Source organism: Poeciliopsis prolifica, unplaced genomic scaffold (assembly GCF_027474105.1).
Source record: "Poeciliopsis prolifica strain line A6 unplaced genomic scaffold, Auburn_PproV2 SCAFFOLD044, whole genome shotgun sequence".
NCBI classification, from domain to species: Eukaryota; Metazoa; Chordata; class Actinopteri; order Cyprinodontiformes; family Poeciliidae; genus Poeciliopsis; species Poeciliopsis prolifica.
Genome location: NW_026562419.1, coordinates 225,202 through 251,410, shown reverse-complemented (window position 1 = coordinate 251,410; position 26,209 = coordinate 225,202). Strand labels below are relative to the sequence as shown.

Below are 26,209 nucleotides of genomic sequence, written 5' to 3'. Positions count from 1 at the left end.
AGTTTATTTTCTAAAATTATATAAATAGTTTCAATCTGAAATTCAATTCATATCATCAATACATTTTCTAAGCAGGAAAATTAAAACCATGTCAAAGAAATGCATCCATTTCTCCATATCATTGAAATAAAATAAATTATTACAAAGAATAAAAACACAATACAGTTTCCAACATTTTAGAAGTCTAAATCTCAAATCATTTAAAGTCATCGTTTCTTTAGAGACAATCTCTCCCTCAGTCTGATAAAAAAAAATAGAAATATAAAACTGCCAGAATAAAATCCAAGTCGGTTGCAATTACTCCACTTCCAAACAGCAACTTACTGAGAATCTTGAGGTTCACATTGTGCCATCAAACCTGTGCAAGTTCTCATGTGAACAGTTACATTTGTTTTGAGTGAACCTTTTTCTAATGAATCTACAAAATAAAAGCTTCCAACCCGTGTGAATCTTCATGTGATGACTTAAACTGGATCTATACACAAAACATTTTCCTCACTTTTCACTAAGGGTGCAGACATGACATGGTGAGCTGGTCTAATAGTCAAACCTCACAGCGGAGAACAGAACAGTGGCTGAGGTCAATAACATCGAGGAATCAGATCAGCTTCACATGCATGTATCTGCTGCTCACCCATGTCCCAAAATTAAGGAAATCAACATTTATGAATCAGCCAGCTGATAAATCAATGCACAGCTACTTCTCACCAGTGTGAATTCTGTTGTGAGATGTTAAGTGCTGTTTTTGACTGAAACTTTTTTCACAAATCCCACATGAGAAAGGCTTCTCACCAGTATGAATTCTCCTGTGACGTTCTAAACTTTTTTTATAAGGGAAACTATTCCCACAAATCACACATGAGAAAAACTTCTCACCTGTGTGAGATCTCATGTGATTTCGTAAATCAGACCTAAAAGCAAAACTTTTCCCACAGGTAGCACATGAGAAAGGCTTCTCCCCTGTGTGAGTTCTCATGTGAGAATTTAAACTTTTTCATAAGGGAAACATTTCCCACAAGTTCCACATAAGAAAGGCTTCTCACCTGTATGAGATACCATGTGAGCAGTTAAGCTGGTTTTATGAGTGAAACTTTTTCCACAAATCTCGCATGAGAAAGGCTTCTCACCAGTGTGAATTCTCACGTGAAGTTTTAAACTTTTTTATAAGTGAAACATTTTCCACAGGCCCCACATGGGAAAGGTTTCTCACCTGTGTGAATTCTGTTGTGAAAAGTTAAGTTCTGTTTTTGAGTGAAACTTTTTCCACAGTTCTCACATGAGAAAGGTTTCTCACCCGTGTGAGATCTCATGTGATGAACTAATTGAGATCTAGTCAAACAATTTCTTCCACAAGTGCCACAATTGAGAACCTTCTCACCCGTGTGACATCTCATGTGAACAGTTAAACTTTGCTTTCGAGTGAAACTTTTCCCACAGGTCTCACAAGAGAAAGATTTCTCACCTGTATGAATCTCAATATGAGCAAGTAAATGAGATTTAAACAAAAAACTTTTCCCACAGGTTGTGCAGGTGTAAGGTTTCTCACCCGAGTGAATTCTCTTGTGTCTGTTTAAAGAGTCGTTTAGACGGAAACCTTTTCCACAAGCTGGACAAGTGAACGGTTTTTCACCTGTATGAATTCTCATGTGATCCTTTAAACGACTCTCTTTAGGTAACGTTTTCCACAGGTGGAACATTTGAAAGGTTTCTTAGCCGTGTGAGTTTTCTTGTGATTCATCAAGGAACTATTTCGAGAAAAGGTTTTATCACAAATTTGACAAGAATATAGATTTTGGTCTGGTTGAGCTTTCATGTGCGTTTCTTGTTCTGAAGACTCTGTTGAGTTTTTCTGCTGTTTGTTCAAAATGTCATCAGTTTCCTGTTTCATCACAAGATGATCTTCATCCTGACTGATGGAAAGTTGCTCCTCTTCCTCTTTGATCTGCAGAGGTTCTGGTTCGTCTTGTTCCAGTTTTATCTGCAGAGGTTCTGGTTCCTCTTGATCCAGTTTCATCTGCAGATGTTCTGGTTCCTCTTGTTCCCTTTTCATCTGCAGAGGTTCTGGTTCCTCTTGATCCAGTTTCATCTGCAGAGGTTCTGGTTCCTCTTTTTCCTGTTTTATCTGCAGAGGTTCTGGTTCCTCTTGATCCAGTTTCATCTGCAGAGGTTCTGGTTCCTCTTGATCCAGTTTCATCTGCAGAGGTTCTGGTTCCTCTTGTTCCAGTTTTATCTGCAGAGGTTCTGGATGATCTTGATCTGAAGTGAAGTTTCTCTCCGGGTTTCTGAGCTCATTTAGATCCTCCTCCTCTTTGCACACACTGCCTTGTGGGAAATCTGGAAAAAAAAGTCAAAATATGAGGTCACACAATAAATTCTTCACTTTAACAAAAATTAAAATGAAAATGTTCTTCATCAGGGGTCGTGCTGTAGTAGCGCAACCCCGTTTTGGAGGCCTTCAGTCCTCCACACGGCCGTCACGGGTTTGATTCCCGGTCCAGACAATATGCATACATTTAATGAGCACAAGCTGCCGGTCTGTGTATCGTTTCACTATAAATGGTTCACTTATTGCATAAATTAAAATGCAAAATATCTAAACAGAACAAGATCTTATGAAATAGGAGCGTATCGCTGCACACATTTAATGAGCACAAGCTGCCGGTCTGTGTATCGTTTCACTATAAATGGTTCACTATTTAGCGGCACTGAAGTGAAAGTGCTGAGCAAACCTTATCAGGGGGAAAGTGAAAGAAAACGGTGGATTGAAATCCACCGTGAGAGTCAGGGGTAAACTGCTGGAGAAAAAGCAGCAGGATAAAGCAGAGCAGAATTTAAACATGGAAGAGACGCAGCCGGATCCGGTTTGAGACCAAAACGAGGTGCGCCGCCTCACTGACTGATATTGGAAATCAATGTGAGCCGTTGAACACAGATTCAACAGCCTGCCCCAGAGCGAAGAAGAAGGTCATGACCACGCCTGTGGATTCGGCCAGCTCCCGGAGAAACACCTTTGGTCCGTAGATCATCGGCAGGGTACCCAAGTATCCGTTAGAGAGACCCAGCAGGCAGTTGAAGACCACAGGGTAAACATCATGGGGGAACAGCACAGTATGGAGATGGTCCCGTGGCTGGTAGTTACAGAACATGAGAAGTGGACTTCAGGAAATCCAGACCCACCCACACACCACTCCTCATCAACGACTCAGCAGTGGAGGTCTTCAGCAGCACCAAGTTCCTGGGGGTGCACATCAACGACAACCTCAGCTGGTCTCCCCACATCTCCTCACTGGTGAAGAAGGGCCAGCAGCGCATGCACTTCCTGCGTTGGATGAAGAGAGCATCCCCCCCCCCCCATCCTTCAGACCTTCTACAGAGGGACCATCGAGAGCCAACTGACCAGCTACATCTCCATCTGGTCTGGGAGCTGCAGGGCCTCTGACTGGAAGTCTCTACAGAGGGTGGTGAGGACAGGGGAGAAGATCACGGGGGCTCTGCTCCCCTGCATCAAGGACATCGCAGAGAGGCGCTGCCTATCTCGCGCTCACCAGATCCTCTCCGACCCCACCCACCCCAACCATGGACTGTTTCCCCCCTGGCGTCTGGAAGAAGGTTCTGCAGCATCTTGTGCAGAACAACCAGACTACTGAACAGTTTCTTCCCCCGGGCCATCAGACTGCTTAACGCCACATAACACACACACACACACACACACACACACACACACACACACACACACACACACACACACACACACACACACACACACACACACACACACACACACACACACACACACCAAATCACCCCCCCATGGACATGGTCAATGCACGCACTTTAGTTTAGTTTTTTTCACAACACTGAACCTGTGTATTCTATGGCACTGTATTGTATTTATTTATTTATTGTGTAGTATAAGGTTTTAGCTCTGCTACACTGGTAGCCAAGTAACAACATTTCGTTGTCAAGATTCACCTTGTGTTTCTTTTTTGTACAATGACAATAAAGGAAGTCTAAGTCTAAGCCGGATCCGGTTTGAGACCAAAACAACGAGGTGCGCCGCCTCACTGACTGATATTGGAAATCAATGTGAGCCTTTAAACCAATCAGCAGGAGCAGATAAGTTATCCTGTTCAGGTCGATATTTATTACACCGATCCACTGAAACATGTAGATACACATTAGTGGTGTTTTACATCATTTCCTGATGTTTTGAAGCTGATTTTTTTAGACTCTACTGGTGTGAATAGGTTTACATGGACAACATGTAAACAACAATAACTCTTTAAAAAACTTGAATTCATATGAGCTTCAACATTTATTTTCAATTTGGGGTCAAAAGAGTATTTTTGAATTTGACTGATATTTTATCAGATGTTTTTGAGATTGATTGATGTATTTTGTTATCAGGAGAAAAGTCAAAGGCAGAAGAGATAGATTATGATAAAAAAAACACAAAGATCTGAATAATTCATCAATAACAAAATACATCAATCAATCTCAAAAACATCTGATAAAATATTAAACATTTGGAATATCTATTGAACTCTGATCCTGAAATCTGGAATCAACTCCCTCTCTCATGGCAACTAAACAACAATATATATTGCGATAGACTTGATCATCATCAGTAAACAAAACATTAGATCCACACCTCAGGATGGGTTTAGAGGAATCAATAAACCTAACAGTCATGCTTTTGGACTTTGGGAGGAAGCCGGAGTACCCGGAGAGAACCCACACAAGCTAGGGGAGAACATGCAATATTCGTGCAAAAAGACTCGGCATGAAGCCCCGGAGGTCAGCCGGAGAGTATCTGATGACCTGGCGACAAGGAGATTAGAATCTGATGGTCTGGGAACTCGAGGCCTCAAGTTCCCATGGCACCGCAGTCCTGCGGGCCCAAGCTCTCCTGCCAGCATCTTCTGCCATCAGCCCCTAAGTGTCAAGCTCCCTTGACACTGCAGTCCTTTCTAATTAGAATTCAACCCAGTACTTCGCAGTACCTGCTCGGTATGTGTGCAGAATAGAATTGGAGATCCTCCGATCAGACGTGCGATTACTGACCGCTGCTCCTGTGGCTGGTCTGAAACCGACTGGCTGTCTTCGTGGGTTTCCTCTTCAGGTGGCTGCCGTTCTGCTGTTCTACTCTGTCCCTCGTCTTTTTGGTCTGCTTTTCCTCTTCCGAGACATTTCCGCGACTTCTCAGCTTCAGGTCGGTGTTTTCCTGTTCATAGGCGGTGTTTATATTCTCCAAGGCGATGGTTTTCTGCTCCAGGGCCAAGCTTTTCAGCTGCAGGGCGGTGCTCATTTTCACCAAGGCAGCGCTTCTTTTCTCCAGAGCGAAGCTTTTCAGCTTCAGGCCGGTGTTTTCCTTCTCCAGAGAGATTTTAACCTCCTCCAAAGCGGTGTTTTTCTGCCCCAGGGTGGTGTTTTCTTGCTTGAAGGTGGTGTTTATTTGTGCCAAGGCAGTGGTTTTCTGCTCCAGGGCACATTTTTGCTGCTCCAAGGTATTGATTTTCTCATCCAAGAAGGTGCTTTTCTGCTCCAGAGCGGTGCTTTTCTGCTTCAAGGAGGTGTTTACCTTCTGCAGGGAAGTGTTTGCCTGCTCCAGCGCGGTACTTTCTTGCACCAGAGCGGTCTTTTCCTTCTCCATGGCGGTGTTCTTTAGCTCCAAGGCGATGCTTTTTTTCTCCAGAGTGCTCTTCATTTTCTCCAAGGCAGAGTTTTTCTCCTCCAAAGCTCTCTTTTCGATCTCTAAGGCTGCGTTTTTCTGACCCATTGCAATATAATTTTTCTCCAGATCGTCATTCTTCTTCTCCAAGATGGTGTTTTGTGTCTCTAAAGCTGCGTTTCTCTCCTCCAAGGCAGTCTTTTCGATCTTTAAGGCAGTATATTTATCCTCCAAGGTGGCCTGTTTCTTCTCTAGATCGGCGATATCTTCCTTTAAAGTTTTATTTCCCTCCAACTGTTTTTTCAAGTCTTCGTCTTTCTGCCGAAGGAGAGCGTCTACTTCAAGCGCAGCTTTTTTCACGTTGAGAACTTGGATGTTCAGCTCCTCATTGGCTTTCAGCAGAGACTTTCGCTCAATGGACATCATGCTGACTTGTTTCAAAATGTCATTGAGCTGCTGCGTCTGTCTCGCTATGATCCGTTGCAATTCCTTGTCTTTGCAATCAGTAGACTTATTCATCTTACTGCTCTTATTCATTTTTAACTCTTTCTCTCAGGACAAATTTGAAAATCGATCAGAAAAGGTACTAACTGTACTAACACGCGAATAATACAATCCTTGTGCTTTCTCTCCAACTGCTGCAATAGCTATGACCGTAGATTCAGAAGTGATGCATTGTCTCTCCACAAAGGGTGCATCACTCTTTGTGACATCAAATTCTGTGATGTCACAAACTGATGTCACCACCTCAGAAGGACAACAAGAAAACTGCTGAAGTTTGAATAAAAACAAACTTTACGACTGAATGCAGCTCGGCTCGCTGATGCGATTCTGGAACGAACCGAACGTTAAAGATGGCGTCAAAGTGAGGACGGTTGAGAGCGGTTACCCACAACAAGGAAGAGTAAAAAGAAAAGTAACACAAATGCAGGAACGAGACGGAGAAAAGTAAAAAACCAAGAGTTTAGACTGAAAAATAGAGAAAACAGGCGCAGTGAAAGAAAATCCCAGGTGAGGAGCCAGTAAGATGGTTTTTTAAACTGGACTCCAGCCGAGTACGAACAATCCGTTTGTATATTGGCTGTGTTGAAAAACTTTAACAATAAGAAATTGGTAAAAACTTTAACTTTTGGTACAATATAGTAAAAAGTACATATTTTATTTTGCCAATGTATATATATTTATTTAACTTTCTAGAGTTTAAAATCAACACCTTCAATATCTGTAATTATTCTTGATTTGATTTAATTATAACGTTTGAATTAACATCTGTATGTATGTTCATGTTATTTGTTTGAAATAAAGTTTAAAAAAACACTCTGGTTACCTAGCAACGAGATCCGTTGAGCAACTGACAGTCGCAGTTTAAAGTTTCACCATTTTTCCTCATAACTGGTTAAAAATAAAAAACAACGGCGCAGAGTGAAAACTGGATGAAAGAGGAAAGGATTCCCATATTTAAACATAGCAATTAAGGCAATGCACTAGTGGTAAACAACGCTCCATCATGAACACAGACCAAGGAGCAACAAGCAGAAATAACCAAACACTGTGACAGTTCTCACTTTTTCTCCTGCTGCATGAAGCCAGGCAGCACAGAACTATCACAGAGCAATGAGCATGCTCTGTGTGCTCTGGTTTTATTGATTCACCAATTAAATTAATATCAATGTATACAATCAATTAAACTAATGACAGCTACTGCAGCTGTTTCGTACCTATCCGGTGCAAGATGATCTTGGGTAGCCGGGTAAAATCCATCAGTCTGCGCTGATCGTCCATCTCTTCCTCCATCTTAACGTTGATTTCTTTCCACTCTGTGAATGTTTCTTCAGCAGGAGTTTCCTGCTGCTTGATAAACTCTCTGAGGCTGAACTGAAGACATTTTCACTGAAAACACAGAAATATTTAACTAAACTGCAAAACAGTCATCAAGAGGAAAAGTAAAGCCAGACATTTGCTCTGTTTTTATGTTTCACGTGTTTCACTGTTGCTGTGCTGAAGAAACTGGAAGTGATTATTAGTTTGGCTTTAAATTTTCTGCTGAGTCTCTTCTTTTAAAGTCCTGGAGGGCTGATGCCCTGAAACCTTTAGCTGAGCCTCTGCTGCACCACCTGAATAGAGTAATTAGGTCATTAAGGCTCTGCAGATCTGATCCACACAAGGAGGAGGTAATTATGGTGATTTCATTGCAGTGTTTTGTACCTGTGGCTCATCTAAACACTGCAGGTCACCTTGAGGACTGGAGTTTGACTCCTGTGGTTTAGTCAAAACTCCTGCTTAAGAAACATCCACAGAGTGGAAAAAATTAACGTTAAGATGGAGGAAGAGATGAACGATCAGCTCAGATCAGTCTGGAAAAACACTGATGATGACAATAACTTTGATTACCTTGGTAACTAAGAGTGATAGCAAATTAGAGTAAATCTTTCTGATTCATTTCCTTTTTTCCATTACTATTCATTCAGTTCCTCAGTTGACCCGAGTGAAACACAGTATAATTTTTTTCAAGTCATTTTAATTAATTATTAAGTTTTATGTTTTTTTAAACGCATTTACTAACGTTTTTTAAAATATATGTAAAATGTTTATATTAAACTTTCAATGTATGATAAAAACATTTTAAATCAGAAATGTGACACAGAAGCCCCTTTATGCTGCCACCTACTGACAAGAACCTGGTACTACACCTTCAAAGAGCTATTTTTCTACAGTTTGTGCGACTGAATTCATTTCCATGGATTTCATATGCAGGAGTATGTTTAAACAGTCATGTTCAATAACATGGAATCAGACCAACAACAAAAAAGTTGTATTTCATAAATGTGTTTGAAGTCAGTTATCTATTGTGAGACGTTTTTTTAATTTGATTTCAAATGTTCAAGTTGAATACATTACTCTAAACCACATGTGGCTTCATACTGTTTAACTTTAAAAATGAATCAGAACCTACAAACTAAAACCTCATGTGTCGATATAATAACTGTACGTGCTTTGTTCTAATTAAACAGATCTAATCATGCTCAATAAATTAAAATATGAAAGAAAATGTGGTATATTAAAGCGGAACTTTTGAATAGTTCAGTTTCTTCAGTACAGTTCCAGTGAAACACGGGGAAGATTTCTGAATATATTTTTTATTTAATAAATCACCTTAAGAAACGAAATTGGTAGAAAGAATATTTTATTTATAATAATATAATAATAATAATAATAATAATAATAATAATAATAATAATAATAATAATAATAATAATAATAATAATAATAATAATTTGGGTGTGGGAGAATATTTATGTAGCATCCCGTTTCACACTCTATTCCAGTAGATGGCGGTAATTCACATCAATAAGTTTCTTGCCAACCGCCATGAAAAAAAGAAGAAGAAGAAGAAGGCGGGAAAGATGAAAACAGAGCACGCGGGCTCGCTTTAGCTTTTCCTTTGTTAGACGGTTGTTTGAAGAAGAGTTTGAGGTTCAACTAATTTTTTCCGTGTTTTCAGTGAAAATGTCTTCAGTTCAGCCTCAGAGAGTTTATCAAGCAGCAGGAAACTCCTGCTGAAGAAACATTCACAGAGTGGAAAGAAATCAACGTTAAAATGGAGGAAGAGATGGACGATCAGCGCAGACTGATGGATTTTACCCGGATACCCAAGATCATCTTGCACCGGATAGGTACGAAACAGCTTCACGGTTTACTGATTAGTGAGGTTAAAGAGAGTTTTTACAGATAAATAGTCGTTGTGTTCGGATACCTATTTAAAGAATCCGCTCAAATTAAGTAGAAATAGAAAATCCCTGGAGAAATGTAACCGGGGCCTGCTAAAGTGTGGCCCCAGTTTGGACCCAGCGCTCTGATGCTAACAATTAGCATCAATACTAAGCTAAGCTGAATTATAGTCAATAGCCTGTGGAAAGTCACATGCATGTTGACTAATATGGACTTCCTCCATTCAGTTTGTTAAAATTAGTGTATAATCTAAAATGAGCCAAAATGCTAATGTTAGCCTAAATGCTGCTAGTAGCATGTGGGGCATCATTACAATGTTGTCTTACATTGACTTCCTGCATTCAGGGTCCTAAACATGGCTAATAAGTAATAAAAATAGCTAGAAGCTTATTGCAGGGAAAAGGCTGATGCTTGTGCAGCAAAGCAGAGCCCTAACCTGAGAGGAAAAGATCATGCAGGCTAATATTATTGCACTGTCTCTGAGTCGGTTTCTCTTCGCAATATTATTAACCTATTTGTATGATTTGTTCTGTAAATTGCCATTCATATTATTTCTCAGTCTCTATCACTGAGGGATGAAGAGACTGATGTCTGGTTCTTTAGGTTCTGACGGGTCTGCGGTTCCTCTCCTGACCCACTGTGCACCCTGAATATCGCCGACACAGTTTTTTAATTGGGGCCCTGCCCATAGCAATGCATAAGGAGAGCAGTGACTGACTTGCGAAGCAAGTCAGTCACTGCCTCCATGCATTGCATGGCAGGCACCTATTGTTCTTCACCTAATAGAACGCCTCTTTAGTCTTTATTTTTCTTCCGTAGACCGGAATGCGGCTCGCATCGCTGCGAGCCCACCCACAAAAGTGGTATCAAAACGTGTGGCTCGATCCCGGCATTGGAGCTATTACTTTTATGGGGAATCGGCGTTGCGACGTAAAAAGCGAAAAACGAGCGAAATTTCCAACTGCCGAACCGCAGAGCATAACTGCCACCAACTGCCGCTCAGCTAGAGTGAAAAATGAAGTGGATTTCTGACCCCAAATAAATTTTGAAATCGCCGCCACACCCACAAATATTGTGCTATCGGTATGAAACTCGGTCATGACATAGATACGAATGTTTGCTCCGGTAAAATGTTTTCAAAATTTTTCTAGGGCTTACGGTTTTCTGTCAATGTGCTTTAGAGCAAAATCAAGTTCCAGCCTAACTGACGCTCTCCACCATATATTTTCATACTTTTCTGGAAAATTTCAGACCTCAGCGCACACCATTTTTCTCTCATCACTGTAATTACTATGAATGAGCTACAGATATGATTTGCAGGACTATCGGAGACAAAAAATAGCTCTCTCATACGCTTCAAACGGTTTTCCGATACGTATCACGGTTTCCGAACGGCAAGGAGTTGTTCGGGCTGCTTTTTCCATTATAACTGACTGAGCTGTCTCACAAAGATAGAAATCTGTCTCTGCCTCACACACATGACAGTTGACCTCTTTAGAACTACAATTCCTGAAGGTTAGAACTACAACATGGCGGAACACTCAGTGCCTACAAAAGAGGTCAGAGCTGATTATCAGAACTACAACATGGTGGAACTGTCAGTTACTACTGAGGAGGAATGAGCTGGCCTTTAGAATTACATTGTGTTTGGGCATTTTATAACTGATTTTAACCATCCATCGTTACACACAGGATAAGTGTGGCAATTTTAAATTAAGATTAATTAAATTTCAAAATAAAAGCCCTGACAATTTTTCCATCAAGTAATTGCTCTTTTGACCACTATATAACTGATTTAACCCAATCAGTGTTAAACATGGGATGAGATTGGCCATTTAAAATTAATCTCAATTAAAATTTCAAAATAAAAGTCTTAAGATTCCTTTCTGGCTCATGCCTATTTTAGGCAAAATGGCTGCCTCAAACTGATAGAATTAAGTCTCCCCCTGTCTGACTCACAGCTGGCAGAGGATCCATTACCATGGCAACCGAACACAAAGGGGCCAGCTGATTAGGACTACAAAAACGCATCACTGTAGTTCTAACTATGGCAGAACTCAGAGAAAAAAGCTGGACTTTAGAGCTGCTTGTGTTTTGGGCCTTTTATAACTATTTTTAACCAACCATTGTTACACATGGGATTAGTGTGGAAATTTTAAATTAAGCTTTAAAAAAAATTCAAAATAAAAGCCTTGAGAATTTTTATATTAAGTAAGTTTCCTTTTGACCATTATATGTCTGATTTAACCAAATGACTGTTATACATGGGATTACATTGACCATTTAAAATTAAACATTCTGAACATTTTAAAATAAAAGCCTTAAGATTCAGCCGTGGCTAATGCAGCGCCGCAGGCGCTGCAATGATATTAGCTTGCATTATCTTTTCCTCTCAAGTTAGGGCACTGTCTTGCGCAGCAAGACAGTGCATTAGCATTAGCACAAACATTAGCATTTCTCTGTTCCCCACCAGTGCACTGCCATAGGCAGTACAATAAGATTATCCTGCATGGTCTTTTCCACTCAGGTTAGATTAGCATTAGCCTTTTACCTTGCATGAGGTATTAGCTATTTCCCTTACTTATTACCCATATTTAGTATACTGAATGCAGTCAGTCATGCTTGTGACTCTCCACATTGTATTGGTGACATTGCAGCTTTTTTTAGCATGGATGCTAAAGTTTAGCATCAGAACGCTGGGTCAAAACCGACGGGCACACTTTGGCAGGCCTCGGTTAAATTTCTTCAGGAATTTTCTAGTTCCCCTATCAAACTTCTCTGTGATTGTTTAGCCTAGAATGTGCATCTTCCAATGTTATGTTATTTGATGTTATTGTTACAGGTCAGTTTTCTAAACTACAAAGAAATGACTGTTAGGGATGCTCCAATATGAAAAATTGGATTGATATTGATATCTGATAGTAACACTGGTGTTATAGCAGATTTACCAATATTTTATTTTATATACGTTTTTAATCCGATTACTTGATTAATCATAAGAATAATTAATAGATTACTCAATTACTGAAATAGTTGTTTACAGCAACGCTACTATCCATACAGTTATCACTAGAAAATATTTATTGACTTTCTCTTGTATCTTGTCACATATGCTGAGCTGACAGCGCCTCTTAATGCTCATTTGTACTCAATGCATGTCAGCTATTCTGACAGAATAATGGCTCAAATTTAAGTTAAAGAAGGTCAGTGTTAGACCCGCCCAAAGCCCCGCCCTCCACTTTCATTGGGGAATTATTTTATGGTGACACGACAGGAAGTGGAACCAGGTGATAATAATGATCACAACAATCAAAAGCATATTTAGTAATTGTCTTGTCTGGCTGCTAAGTTTCCATTTTCATAATGTAAACATAGTAAATGACTTATTAACTAAATTGTGTCTTAAATAAACTTGTTAAATAATTTTATCATTGTACATTTTCACCTTTCATATTTAATCTTCCAAATTGTCCAATATTCATGTCAAATATTTTCCATTGGTTCATTTTGCCATTATTTTCTGCATGTGTGCGATTAACAACAATCACCCACTGCTACCAATTCTGCTGTGAATCCCAGGAAAGTAAAGGCTGAGATTTAGTTGTGCTTTTGAACGTTTGTGTTGAGTGTGTGAGCGGAGCAATGTCTGACAATATCAGCGGGTGAGATTAAAATTACTTTATGGTTTCCCTTTAGGCATTTTATGTCACTCTTTAATGTGATATATATCTGGTGACATATAATGGGTGCACTTCCCCTGCGCCCATTACAGGCACACAGCCCGCATCACCACCAGCGTTGGTCCACAATCTCCCAGTCGGATTGCGACACCGTGTGTGTGGTCAGGGTACATGTCCAAAAGTCAGGTGACCTGAACATCTGACTCCTCCTCCATGTAGGCGTCTTCTTCCTGTCTCTACATGGAGGAAGAAGATTTTATGTAATATTTGTCAGGAAGCTACTAGATTAAGCTATTGCCATCTTATTTGCTCACCTGGAGATTCTTAATATCATATTTTGACTCAAGTCTAGTTCCAGTCTGGTCATTAGAATGGAGCAATGACCAGAATAAAACTAGTTCTGGTCATAGTTCCATTCTAGAACATCCAATGTTCTAGAACATAGAACGTTAACTTCTTAGTTGAGTTAATGTTCATTCTTGTAAGATTGTAATTTTCGAATAACCTAAGAAAATCCTGTTTCTATACATGAAGGCATCAAAGTGGATTTCTTGTTTGATTGACATTTAAAAAACTTTTTTTTTTTGTCTATTTCCCAGATCTTCCACAATGTTGTGTGTGAAGAAGAGGAGATTCTCAATGACACAAAACCACAGAGGAACCAACTCATCTCTCATGGCTCTGCAGAAACTGAGAACCAGGATCAGGAAGGAAGCAATTCTGAAGACCCAGGAAAAAAGAGAAAGGAAGAACAGAAACCAAAGGAGAGATATGAGAAAACCAAACAGCAGAAAGACAGAACTGATGCTGAAAAACAAAAACCGCAGAAGAAAACTCATAGAGGGCAAAACATATATTCTTGTAAAATTTGTGATAAAACCTTTTCTGGAAACAGTAACTTGAAGAGACACATGAGAACTCACACAGGAGTAAAACCTTTCACTTGTTCAACCTGTGGAAAGAGTTTCAGTGACAGAGAGACTTTAACTCAGCATATGAGAATTCACACAGGTGAGAGGCCTTTCTCATGTGGGACCTGTGGAAAGAGTTTCAGTGTAAAAACGAATTTAACTAGGCATATGAGAATTCACACAGGTGAGAAGCCTTTCACTTGTTCAACCTGTGGAAAGAGTTTCAGTGACAGAGGGACTTTAACTCAGCATATGAGAATTCACACAGGTGAGAAGCCTTTCACTTGTGGGACCTGTGGCAAGAGTTACAGACAAAAAACGATTTTAACTCGGCATATGAGAATTCACACAGGTGAGAAGCCTTTCACTTGTTCAACCTGTGGAAAGAGTTTCAGTGACAGAGGGACTTTAACTCAGCATATGAGAATTCACACAGGTGAGAAGCCTTTCACTTGTAGGTCCTGTGGAAAGAGTTTCAGTGAAGGAGGGACTTTAACGAAACATATGAGAATTCACACCAGTGAGAAGCCTTTCTGGTGTGAGACCTGTGGAAAGAGTTTCAGTGAAGGAGGGACTTTAACTCAGCATATGAGAATTCATACAGGTGAGAAACCTTTCACTTGTTCAACCTGTGGAAAGAGTTTCAGTGACAGAGGGACTTTAACTCAGCATATGAGAATTCACACAGGTGAGAAGCCTTTCACTTGTGGGACCTGTGGCAAGAGTTACAGACAAAAAACGATTTTAACTCGGCATATGAGAATTCACACAGGTGAGAGGCCTTTCACTTGTTCAACCTGTGGAAAGAGTTTCAGTGACAGAGGGACTTTAACTAAACATATGAGAATTCACACAGGTGAGAAGCCTTTCTGGTGTGAGACGTGTGGAAAGAGTTTCAGTGACAGAGAGACTTTAACTCAGCATATGAGAATTCACACAGGTGAGAAGCCTTTCACTTGTAGGTCCTGTGGAAAGAGTTTCAGTGAAGGAGGGACTTTAACTCAGCATATGAGAATTCACACAGGTGAGAAGCCTTTCACTTGTTCAACCTGTGGAAAGAGTTTCAGTGACAGAGGGACTTTAACTCAGCATATGAGAATTCACACAGGTGAGAAGCCTTTCACTTGTTCAACCTGTGGAAAGAGTTTCAGTGACAGAGGGACTTTAACTCGGCATATGAGAATTCATACAGGTGAGAAGCCTTTCTCATGTGGGACCTGTGGAAAGAGTTTCAGGATGAAACAACAATTACTTAAACACATAAAGATTCATATGGGTGTGAAACAGTGACGTGCGGTGAGGCTTTACGATGTATAAATACAGACACCATGTATGTTATTGGTTACTCAGAAATTTTGCTCATGCATACAACGCTGGAGGGCAGAAAGACCATTCTTTTACACGTCATCCATAGCTGTAGTAACCAGGTGAAACTCAGAAATGTAGGTATTGTTTCGTGTTATGATCCACAGCAAAGGGAGAAACCTAAACCACTTTCTCACTCTGCATCACCCAAGCTACATGCAGACTCGTTGCAATAGCAACTGATAACAATGCCATGTTTTAGGATTTAACATAAAAAAATAAAGAATTTTGGTCACAGAACAGAACATTGAGTTTTTTGCAGTAGTTTGTTTTAGTCTTAGTGTTTTATTAATAAATCATTGCTGTGGTAGATTAGCTAACATTTCTACTTTACTGAATTCTTTAGACATACAGACTGTGGCCCACAAAATGCATATTTCATTAAAAAACTAAACAAAAACATGTTTTTTCCCATCTTACCTTTACTTATAAATTAAATCCATGCCAATTCTGCACAAAAATATCCATTCATCCAAAGCCAAGTCGATGCTCTGAATGTCTTGTACTAAGATAGACTTGAGGTCCATTTTTGTCTACCAGCTTTGTTTTTCTAAAATCAGTTTTTTGTTTTATTTCTCAGTCACATTTGTACTTAAGGTTCCCATCAGTGTCCCATTAGATACTGAAGTTAAAGAGGGGAATGTCTTCAGGAAGGTTTAATTTCTGTGGATTTCAGGTGTCTTGCAGTTCTGTGTCATGTAGTTATTGAGTTCAGCTTTTACATTGTTGACTTTTACATGTATGACTTGAAATAAAGTATTTTACATTTTAAGGCAGTGTATTATTCTTTTTTCCCATAAATTGCTGGGTTTCAGATGATGTAGCACCGATGCCTTACCATGGAGGTGGGGGTCAGAAAGTAAATGCAGCACATTTAGGCATTTTGACTTAAACATCAAAATGTCTTAAGTCTGTGCCATGTGTGGTTGTTCTAACCATTCTAATAGAGAGAAAGAAAAACTTTATCTTTGTGTTTTGAAGGTAGTCGGTCACAAGGAAGTTAATTTAGAAAAAAACATCTAAAAAATAGAAAAGTGGATCAACAATCTACAGCTAAAACCAGGAGGTGCAGGAAGTAATAATGCGGGAGTTTGCAGAGCCATTTTTCTAACATCGTTTAAATTGTATTTTCAGATATTTTATTGGATGGTAACTTAGAAAGACAAGCATTCATATGCAGGCACATGCAGAGGGGGTCTGGAGAGGGCTTGAGCCCTGCCCCTTTTACCCTTGATGCCCCCAGAGCCCTTTTTGAGTTTATTTTTGTTTTCAACTTGAGTCTTTTGTGTCAGGAGGCCTTCTTGTGCCTCTAAATATAACACCTAGCAAAACTAATGAGTCTGGCTGCCCTTGGTCTAATTATGAGGATTCCCAGTCCTTCTGCCTCCACGTTGTTCAGACACCGGGTCCGTGGCGAGGAAGAGCGGGGCTGAACTGTGACCTCTAACGGTCAAATTTTGGGCAATAATTAATTTTTCTAACTTACACTTGTGAATAAAAACGTAGGTCTGATGTTGAAGTTATAAAACCAGTTTCTATTTATATTTTGTAATAATGTCTGGAGGGCCCCTACCAGCAGCTACTGGGTTCTCTTTGTTTACCTTGATATCTCAGCCTTATAATTCTAGATCTCAGAGGTGCTGAAATCAAATTAATGACATGTGAGAAGTTAACTGTTTATATATGAAGGTTTTCCTGATTTACTTTTTGTTTCAAACAGGTTTTATTTCAGTCTCTATGTAAATCGATTCTGTCACAGTCTTTGACTAAACAGAAAAATAGAAAAAGACCATCATTATGATACTTTATCATCTAAAATTATAGAAAAAGTTTCAATGACTTTATCTGAAATTCAATCCACATCGTCAAACCATTTTGTAAGCAGAAAATTTATTTAAAACCATGTTAAAGAAATGCATCCATTTCTCCAAATCATTAAAATAAAAATATGTACAAAGGATAAAAACACAATAAAGACTCCAAAATTTCAGAAGTCTAAATCTCAAAGCATTCAAACTCATTGTTTGTTAGACAATCTCTCCCTCAGTCTCATTCAATAAAATGGAAATATAAAACTGGCAGAATAAAATTTTTAAGAATTTCAGCTAAATATCCAGATTAAAATGCTTTGTAAGCAAAACCTGCTACATTTAAGAATTTAAGTCGGTTGCAATTACTCCACTTCCAAACAGCAACTTACTGAGAATCTTGAGGTTCACATTGTGCCATCAAACCTGTGCAAGTTCTCATGTGAACAGTTACATTTATTTAGAGTGAACCTTTTTCTACTGAATCTACAAAATAAAAGCTTCCAACCCGTGTGAATCTTCATGTGATGACTTAAACTGGATCTATACACAAAACATTTTCCTCGCTTTTCACTAAGGGTGCAAACATGACATGGTGAGATGGTCTAATAGTCAAACCTCACAGCGGAGAATAGAACAGTGGCTGAGGTCAATACAATTGAGGAATCAGATCAGCTTCACATGCATGTATCTGCTGCTCACCAATGTCCCAAAATTAAGAAAATCAACATTTATTAATCAGCCAGCTGATAAATCAATGCACAGCTACTTCTCACCAGTGTGAATTCTGTTGTGAGATGTTAAGTGCTGTTTTTGAGTAAAACGTTTTCCACATATCCCACATGAGAAAGGCTTCTCACCTGTGTGAGATCTCCTGTGACGATTTAAACTGTTTTTATAAGGGAAACTTTTCCCACAAATCACACATGAGAAAGGCTTCTCACTTGTGTGAGTTCTCATGTGATTTCGTAAATCAGACCTAAAAGCAAAACTTTTCCCACAGGTAGCACATGAGAAAGGTTCTCCCCCGTGTGAGTTCTCATGTGATTTAGTAAATCAGACCTAAAAGCAAAACTTTTCCCACAGGTAGCACATGAGAAAGGTTTCTCCCCCGTGTGAGTTCTCATGTGACAATTTAAACTTCTTTTATAAGGGAAATATTTCCCACAAGTTCCACATAAGAACGGCTTTACACCTGTATGAGTTACCATGTGAGCAGTTAAGTAGATTTTATGAGTGAAACTTTTTCCACAAATCTCGCATGAGAAAGGCTTCTCACTAGTGTGAATTCTCACGTGAAGTTTTAAACTTTTTTTATAAGTGAAACATTTTCCACAGGCCCCACATGAGAAAGACTTCTCACCCGTGTGAAGTCTCATGTGAACAGTTAAACTTTGCTTTTGAGTGAAACTTTTTCCACAGGTCTCACATGAGAAAGGTTTCTCACCGGTGTGAACTCTGATGTGATTAACTAACTTAGATTTCTTCTGAAAACACTTTCCACAAGTTTCACATGAGAAAGGTTTCTCACCTGTATGAATCGACATATGAGCAAGTAACTGACATTTAGACACAGATTTTTTTCCACAGATTGGGCATGTGTAAGATTTCTCAACAAAGAAAATTTTCTTGTGTCTGTTTAAAGAGTTGTTTAGATGGAAACATTTTCCACAAGCTGGACAAGTGAACGGTTTTTCACCTGTATGAATTCTCATGTGATCATTTAAACGACTCTCTTTAGGGTAACGTTTTCCACAGGTGGAACATTTGAAAGGTTTCTTAGCCATGTGAGTTTTCTTGTGATTCATCAAGGAACTATTTCGAGAAAAGGTTTTATCACAAATTTGACAAGAATATAGATTTTGGTCTGGTTGAGCTTTCATGTGCGTTTCTTGTTCTGAAGTCTCTTTGGAGTTTTTCTGCTGTTTGTTCAAAATGTCATCAGTTTCCTGTTTCATCACAAGATGCTCTTCATCCTGACTGATGGAAAGTTGCCCCTCTTCCTCTTTGATCTGCAGAGGTTCTGGTTCCTCTTGATCCCGTTTTATCTGCAGAGGTTCTGGTTCCTCTTGATCCCGTTTTATCTGCAGAGGTTCTGGTTCCTCTTGTTCTCGTTTTATCTGCAGAGGTTCTGGTTCCTCTTGATCCAGTTTTATCTGTAGAGGTTCTGGTTCCTCTTGATCCAGTTTCATCTGCAGAGGTTCTGGTTCCTCTTGTTCCAGTTTCATCTGCAGAGGTTCTGGTTCCTCTTGATCCAGTTTCATCTGTAGAGGTTCTGGTTCCTCTTGTTCCAGTTTTATCTGCAGAGGTTCTGGTTCCTCTTTTTCCAGTTTTATCTGCAGAGGTTCTGGATGATCTTGATCTGAAGTGAAGTTTCTCTCTGGGTTTCTGAGCTCATTTAGATTCTCCTCCTCTTTGCACACACTGCATTGTGGGAGATCTGGACAAAAAAGTCAAAATGTGAGGTCACACAATAAATTCTTTACTTTAACAAAAACTAAAATGAAAATATTCTTCATCAGGGGTCGTGCTGTGGTAGCGCAACCCACGTTTGGAGTCCTTCAATCCTCCACACGGCCGTCACGGGTTTGATTTCCGGATCCGACTTTATTTGCCGCATGTCTTTCCTTACTACATTCCTGTCAGCCTTCTTTCTTATAAGGGACACTAGAGCCCACAGAAACCCCCAGGAGAGGAAAATGTAATTCTCAGCAAACATTTTAAAATGAAATCTCTTCCATCGTCTTTCAGAGAGATTGTTATTTACCTTATTTAGAATAAACAATGTCTGCATGTGGTTAATAAATTTACCGTCAATTAAACTTTAGTGCCGTCAAATGTGCCAACATTTGGAAATATGCAGTCTGGCTAGCTGACGTTAACTCCCCTTCAAGATTCGCTTCTCACCAACAGTGACGTTATACCATATTCTGTGACCACTGCACATTGTGACTGTAGGAGGCGCTGTTGCAAGTTTACATCATACTTTGCTATTCTTATGGACACAGAATATGATGGCGCTTGTCAAATAATGGTCCCACACTGTAACTTACAGTAAAGTACTAAATATTTAAACTGAACCGTCTCTATTAACTCTGCTTGCTAAGTCAATATCTGACCATTAGTCTTATGACATTTCTTTTTAGTTAAATGAAACGGCCCTTTAAATAGCTTTACATAGTGTTATAGTCAAGACCATCTAAGTAGAGACCAAGACCAGCCGCCACATGACTATAAAATGTGAAATATTAGCAAAAGTGCTAATCAAATTGGTCTGAAAGATCCACATTCCCATAAAAACAAATCAATTTAACCAATATTATCAAATCAAACTCTTTGTTCTACTTTGCTCTGTGCTACAATCCATGGAAGTCTCATGCCAACCCTAAAAGTTAACGCCCTGGGCGGTTGCCCATATTTCTCATGTCAGAAACCACCACTGTCTGCACTATTAAACATAGCAATTAAGGCAATGCACTAGTGGTAAACAACGCTCCATCATGAACACAGACCAAGGAACAACAAGCAGAAATAACCAAACACTGTGACAGTTCTCACTTTTCTCCTGCTGCATGAAGCCAGGCAGCACAGAACTATCACAGAGCAATGAGCATGCTCTGTGTGCTCTGGTTTTATTGATTCACCAAATAAATTAATATCAATGTATACAATCAATTAAAATAATGACAGCTACTGCAGCTGTTTCGTACCTATCCGGTGCAAGATGATCTTGGGTAGCCGGGTAAAATCCATCAGTCTGCGCTGATCGTCCATCTCTTCCTCCATCTTAACGTTGATTTCTTTCCACTCTGTGAATGTTTCTTCAGCAGGAGTTTCCTGCTGCTTGATAAACTCTCTGAGGCTGAACTGAAGACATTTTTACATTAAACACAGAAATATTTAACTAAACTGCAAAACAGTCTTCAAGAGGAAAAGTAAAGCCAGACATTTGCTCTGTTTTTATGTTTCACGTGTTTCACTGTTGCTGTGCTGAAGAAACTGGAAGTGATTATTAGTTTGGCTTTAAATTTTCTGCTGAGTCTCTTCTTTTAAAGTCCTGGAGGGCTGATGCCCTGAAACCTTTAGCTGAGCCTCTGCTGCACCACCTGAATAGAGTAATTAGGTCATTAAGGCTCTGCAGATCTGATCCACACAAGGAGGAGGTAATTATGGTGATTTCATTGCAGTGTTTTGTACCTGTGGCTCATCTAAACACTGCAGGTCACCTTGAGGACTGGAGTTTGACACCTGTGGTTTAGTTACAATAGATCAGTCTGGAGAAAACACTGATGATGTTTTGTTGTTCTTGCAATAACTAATAAAATCCTGATTCTGTCAAAGTCACATATATATTTTCTATTTTTATAAAGATATTTCAAATAAGTATGAAGTTAACCAGGATGCTTTTATTGTTCTGTTGGTTTAAATTTAAAGCCTTTAGTTAATATTTAGAGGTAGATTTATTTAACCTTCCTAATTTTACTTTAATAAATTTTTGCACTTTTAGCTGCTGTTCAATCTGCCAGGTTTCTGCAACCTGGATCTCTGGAGACTCAAGAGGCTCTTTGGCTCATTTATTATATCAAATTATAAAATATTGATCTGTTGTTTTGTTTCATTCTTTTTTAAGTGTCGTCATGAAACCGATCACATTGGCCCTTGTGGTAAATTTGGCCTCTAAACCAAACTCCTTATTGGTATCAATATTTTCAGAAATTCTCTTTAAAATACCAGAATATTCACATAACTGTTATACTTTTGTCAGTCTGAGGAGACACTGAATATTGAATTAGGTGTTATGATCAGTTACTCAGTAATTCACCAAATACTTCAAAAGAAAATACAGAGGAAGAACATTGTTCCAGCAGGAATATTAAATAAATAGAATGATAAACCCTGACATTTACTATTATATAAGATCAAAATATAGTTTATGTTCCATGACTCCTTCACTTCTAACTCACCAGTTTAAGTACTGAAGGTTGTTTAAAATGATTAATTGTACTTGCTTTGAATTTTAAAGTTTTGATTATTTAGGTTCATTCTTTGTTAAATTATGGCTCATTTTGTTTTATCTCTTATTAGTATAAATATAGAACTCAATATAAATGTTGAATGAAAAGAATATCGACTTTATTAGAATGTATGCAACGTTGAGGAAGAGATGATCTCTGTGGACTGCTGCTGTTTATGTATATGAAGGTTTTCCTGATTTACTTTTTGTTTTAAACAGGTTTTATTCCAGCCTCTATAATTATGTAAATCTAGTCTTTCACACAGTTTTCTATTAAACAGGAAAAAAGAAAAGGATCATCATTATAATAGTTTATTTTCTAAAATTATATAAATAGTTTCAATCTGAAATTCAATTCATATCATCAATACATTTTCTAAGCAGGAAAATTATTAAAACCATGTCAAAGAAATGCATCCATTTCTCCAAATCATTGAAATAAAATAAATTATTACAATGAATACAAACACAACAAAGTTTCCAACATTTTAGAAGTCTAAATCTCAAATCATTTAAAGTCATCGTTTCTTTAGAGACAATCTCTCCCTCAGTCTGATTAAATAAAATAAAAATATAAAACTGCCAGAATAAAATCCAAGTCAGTTGCAATTACTCCACTTCCAAAAAGCAACTCATTGTTTGTTAGACGATCTCTCCCTCAGTCTCATTCAATAAAATGGAAATATAAAACTGGAAGAATAAAATTAATTTTTTAGAATTTCAGCTAAATATCCAGATTAAAATGCTTTGTAAGCAAAACCTGCTACATTTAAGAATTTAAGTCGGTTGCAATTACTCCACTTCCAAACAGCAACTTACTGAGAATCTTGAGGTTCACATTGTGCCATCAAACCTGTGCAAGTTCTCATGTGAACAGTTACATTTATTTAGAGTGAACCTTTTTCTACTGAATCTACAAAATAAAAGCTTCCAACCCGTGTGAATCTTCATGTGATGACTTAAACTGGATCTATACACAAAACATTTTCCTCACTTTTCACTAAGGGTGCAGACATGATATGGTGAGCTGGTCTAATAGTCAAACCTCACAGCGGAGAACAGAACAGTGGCTGAGGTCAATAACGTTGAGGAATCAGATCAGCTTCACATGCATGTATCTGCTGCTCACCAATGTCCCAAAATTAAGGAAATCAACATTTATTAATCAGCCAGCTGATAAATCAATGCAAGCTACTTCTCACCTGTGTGAATTCTGATGTGATTAACTATTTTATGTTTACTCCGGAAACTTTTCCCACAGGTGTCACATGAGAAAGGTTTCTCACCCGTGTGAATTCTGATGTGATTAACTAATCGAGATTTCCTCTGGAAACTTTTTCCACAAGTCTCACAGGAGAAAGGTTTCTCACCTGTGTGAGATCTCATGTGAACAGTTAAACTTTGCTTTTGAGTGAATCTTCTTCCACAGGTCTCACATGAGAAAGGTTTCTCACCTGTATGAATCGTCATATGAGCAAGTAACTGACATTTAGACACAACATTTTTTCCACAGATTGTGCATGTGTAAGATTTCTCACCAAAGAAAATTCTCTTGTGTCTGTTTAAAGAGTCGTTTAGATGGAAACATTTTCCACAAGCTGCACAAGTGAACGGTTTTTCACCTGTATGAATTCTCATGTGATCAATTAAACGACTCTCTCTAGGGTAACGTTTTCCACAGGTGGAACATTTGAAAGGTATCTTAGCCGTGTGACTTTTCATGTGATTCATCAAGGAATTATTTTGAGAAAAGGTTTTATCACAAATTTGACAAGAATATAGATTTTGGTCTGGTTGAGCTTTCATGTGCGTTTCTTGTTCCGAAGTCTCTGTTGAGTTTTTCTGCTGTTTGTTCAAAATGTCATCAGTTTCCTGTTTCATCACAAGATTCTCTTCATCCTGACTAATACAAAGTTGCTCCTCTTCCTCTTTGATCTGCAGAGGTTCTGGTTCCTCTTGATCCAGTTTCATCTGTAGAGGTTCTGGTTCCTCTTGATCCAGTTTCATCTGCAGAGGTTCTGGTTCCTCTTGTTCCAGTTTTATCTGCAGAGGTTCTGGATGATCTTGATCTGAAGTGAAGTTTCTCTCCGGGTTTCTGAGCTCATTTAGATCCTCCTCCTCTTTGCACACACTGCATTGTGGGAGATCTGGACAAAAAAGTCAAAATATGAGGTCACACAATGAACCCATCAGTTTAACAAAAACTAAAATGAAAATATTCTTCATCAGGGGTCGTGCTGTGGTAGCGCAACCCACGAGTGGAGGCCTTCAATCCTCCACACGGCCGTCACGGGTTTGATTCCCGGACCAGACAATATTTGTTGAATGTCTTTCCTTACTACATTCCTGTCAGCCTTCTTTGTATCTGTGTATTGTTTCACTATAAATGGTTCACTTATTGCATAAATTAAAATGCAAAATATCTAAAAAGAACAAGATCTTATGAAATAGGAGCGTATCGCTGCACACATTTAATGAGCACAAGCTGCCGGTCTGTGTATCGTTTCACTATAAATGGTTCACTATTTAGCGGCACTGAAGTGAAAGTGCTGAGCAAACCTTATCAGGGGGAAAGTGAGAGAAAACGGTGGATTGAAATCCACCGTGAGAGTCAGATGTGAGGATTAAGGGGTAAACTGCTGGAGAAAAAGCAGCAGGATAAAGCAGAGCAGAATTTAAACATGGAAGAGACGCAGCCGGATCCGGTTTGAGACCCAAAGAACGAGGTGCGCCGCCTCACTGACTGATATTGGAAATCAATGTGAGCCTTTAAACCAATCAGCAGGAGCAGATAAGTTATCCTGTTCAGGTCGATATTTATTACACCGATCCACTGAAACATGTAGATACACGTTAGTGGTGTTTTACATCATTTCCTGATGTTTTGAAGCTGATTTTTTTTAGACTCTACTGGTGTGAATAGGTTTACATGGACAACATGTAAACAAAAATAACTCTTTAAAAAACTTGAATTCATATGAGCTTCAACATTTATTTTCAATTTGGGGTCAAAAGAGTATTTTTGCATTTGACTGATATTTTATCAGATGTTTTTGAGATTGATTGATGTATTTTGTTATCATTAGGAGAAAGGTCAAAGGCAGAAGAGATAGATTATGATTTAAAAAAAACACTAAAAGATCTGAATAATTCATCAACAAAATACATCAATCAATCTCAAAAACATCTGATAAAATATTAAACATTTGGAATATCTATTGAACTCTGATCCTGAAATCTGGAATCAACTCCCTCTCTCATGGCAACTAAACAACAATATATATTGTGTTGAGGCGCTTACCAAGGTCAAATACACACATATGCTTCTACACACATTACACTCTCATACTTTAACACAAAGGCCTTTGTATTTGTAACAGATACAGAAACTGAATCATCTCCTCACTCCCATCTCCAAGCAAATAGAGATTTAGGTGACGCAGGACATCGGATGACCACTGGGCGTGTTCTTAGATCATAAGCAACGAATCTTCCCGTTTTTAAACACATTCTGTATAGACACGGGGCCGCTGGTTTTCAATTCTAGTCTGTGATGGTAAGCGTCTCTTTTTTTTAGCGCTAAAAAAGAATAAAAAACGTAAAGTCTGATTGCTTTGTGTTGGCTGATTTGCTGCTCGTGCGCTTGCACGTTTTTGGTCTATCGGGTTTAGAATACATGATGGTTTTTTACAACACTGGTTAAAAATAAAAAAAACAACAACGGCGCAGAGTGAAAACTGGATGAAAGAGGAAAGGATTCCCATATTTAACCTCCTCAGACCCCGCATCCTCATATGAGGACATTACATTTTGCTGTTCTGCACCATGATCCTTAATTTGTGCAAATTTTGACCAATTGTCCTCATCTGGGCGGCATGACCGCACCACCTAGTGGCCTCACAATGAAATTACACTCATTTGAAAAAAACAAAACAAACCAGCATGGCGGGGATGACGGCCAATTTCTTCTACGGCAGCTCCCGACAGAAACATGGACAAGGTAAAAATCCTAATCTAATTTTATGATTGAA

The 26,209-nt window shown here is 38.8% G+C and overlaps 2 protein-coding genes and 1 pseudogene across 2 annotated transcripts; 1 reads left to right on the top strand and 2 right to left on the bottom strand.

The window, feature by feature from the left end:
* Positions 1-874: 874 nt before the first annotated feature.
* On the bottom strand, positions 875-3,146 carry LOC129376449 (gastrula zinc finger protein XlCGF49.1-like; annotated as a pseudogene).
* A 10,944-nt stretch (positions 3,147-14,090) lies between these two features.
* LOC129376554 (gastrula zinc finger protein XlCGF57.1-like) lies at positions 14,091-15,137 on the top strand (the record flags this gene model as incomplete). Its single annotated transcript, XM_055056154.1, has 2 exons — positions 14,091-14,427; positions 14,764-15,137. Coding segments are annotated over 2 exons (711 nt in total), but the record flags the coding sequence as incomplete, so codon positions are not given.
* Positions 15,138-18,016: 2,879 nt separating this feature from the next.
* On the bottom strand, positions 18,017-18,696 carry LOC129376559 (gastrula zinc finger protein XlCGF57.1-like; the record flags this gene model as incomplete). Its single annotated transcript, XM_055056157.1, has 2 exons — positions 18,017-18,143; positions 18,227-18,696. Coding segments are annotated over 2 exons (597 nt in total), but the record flags the coding sequence as incomplete, so codon positions are not given.
* Between the last annotated feature and the right edge of the window lie 7,513 nt (positions 18,697-26,209).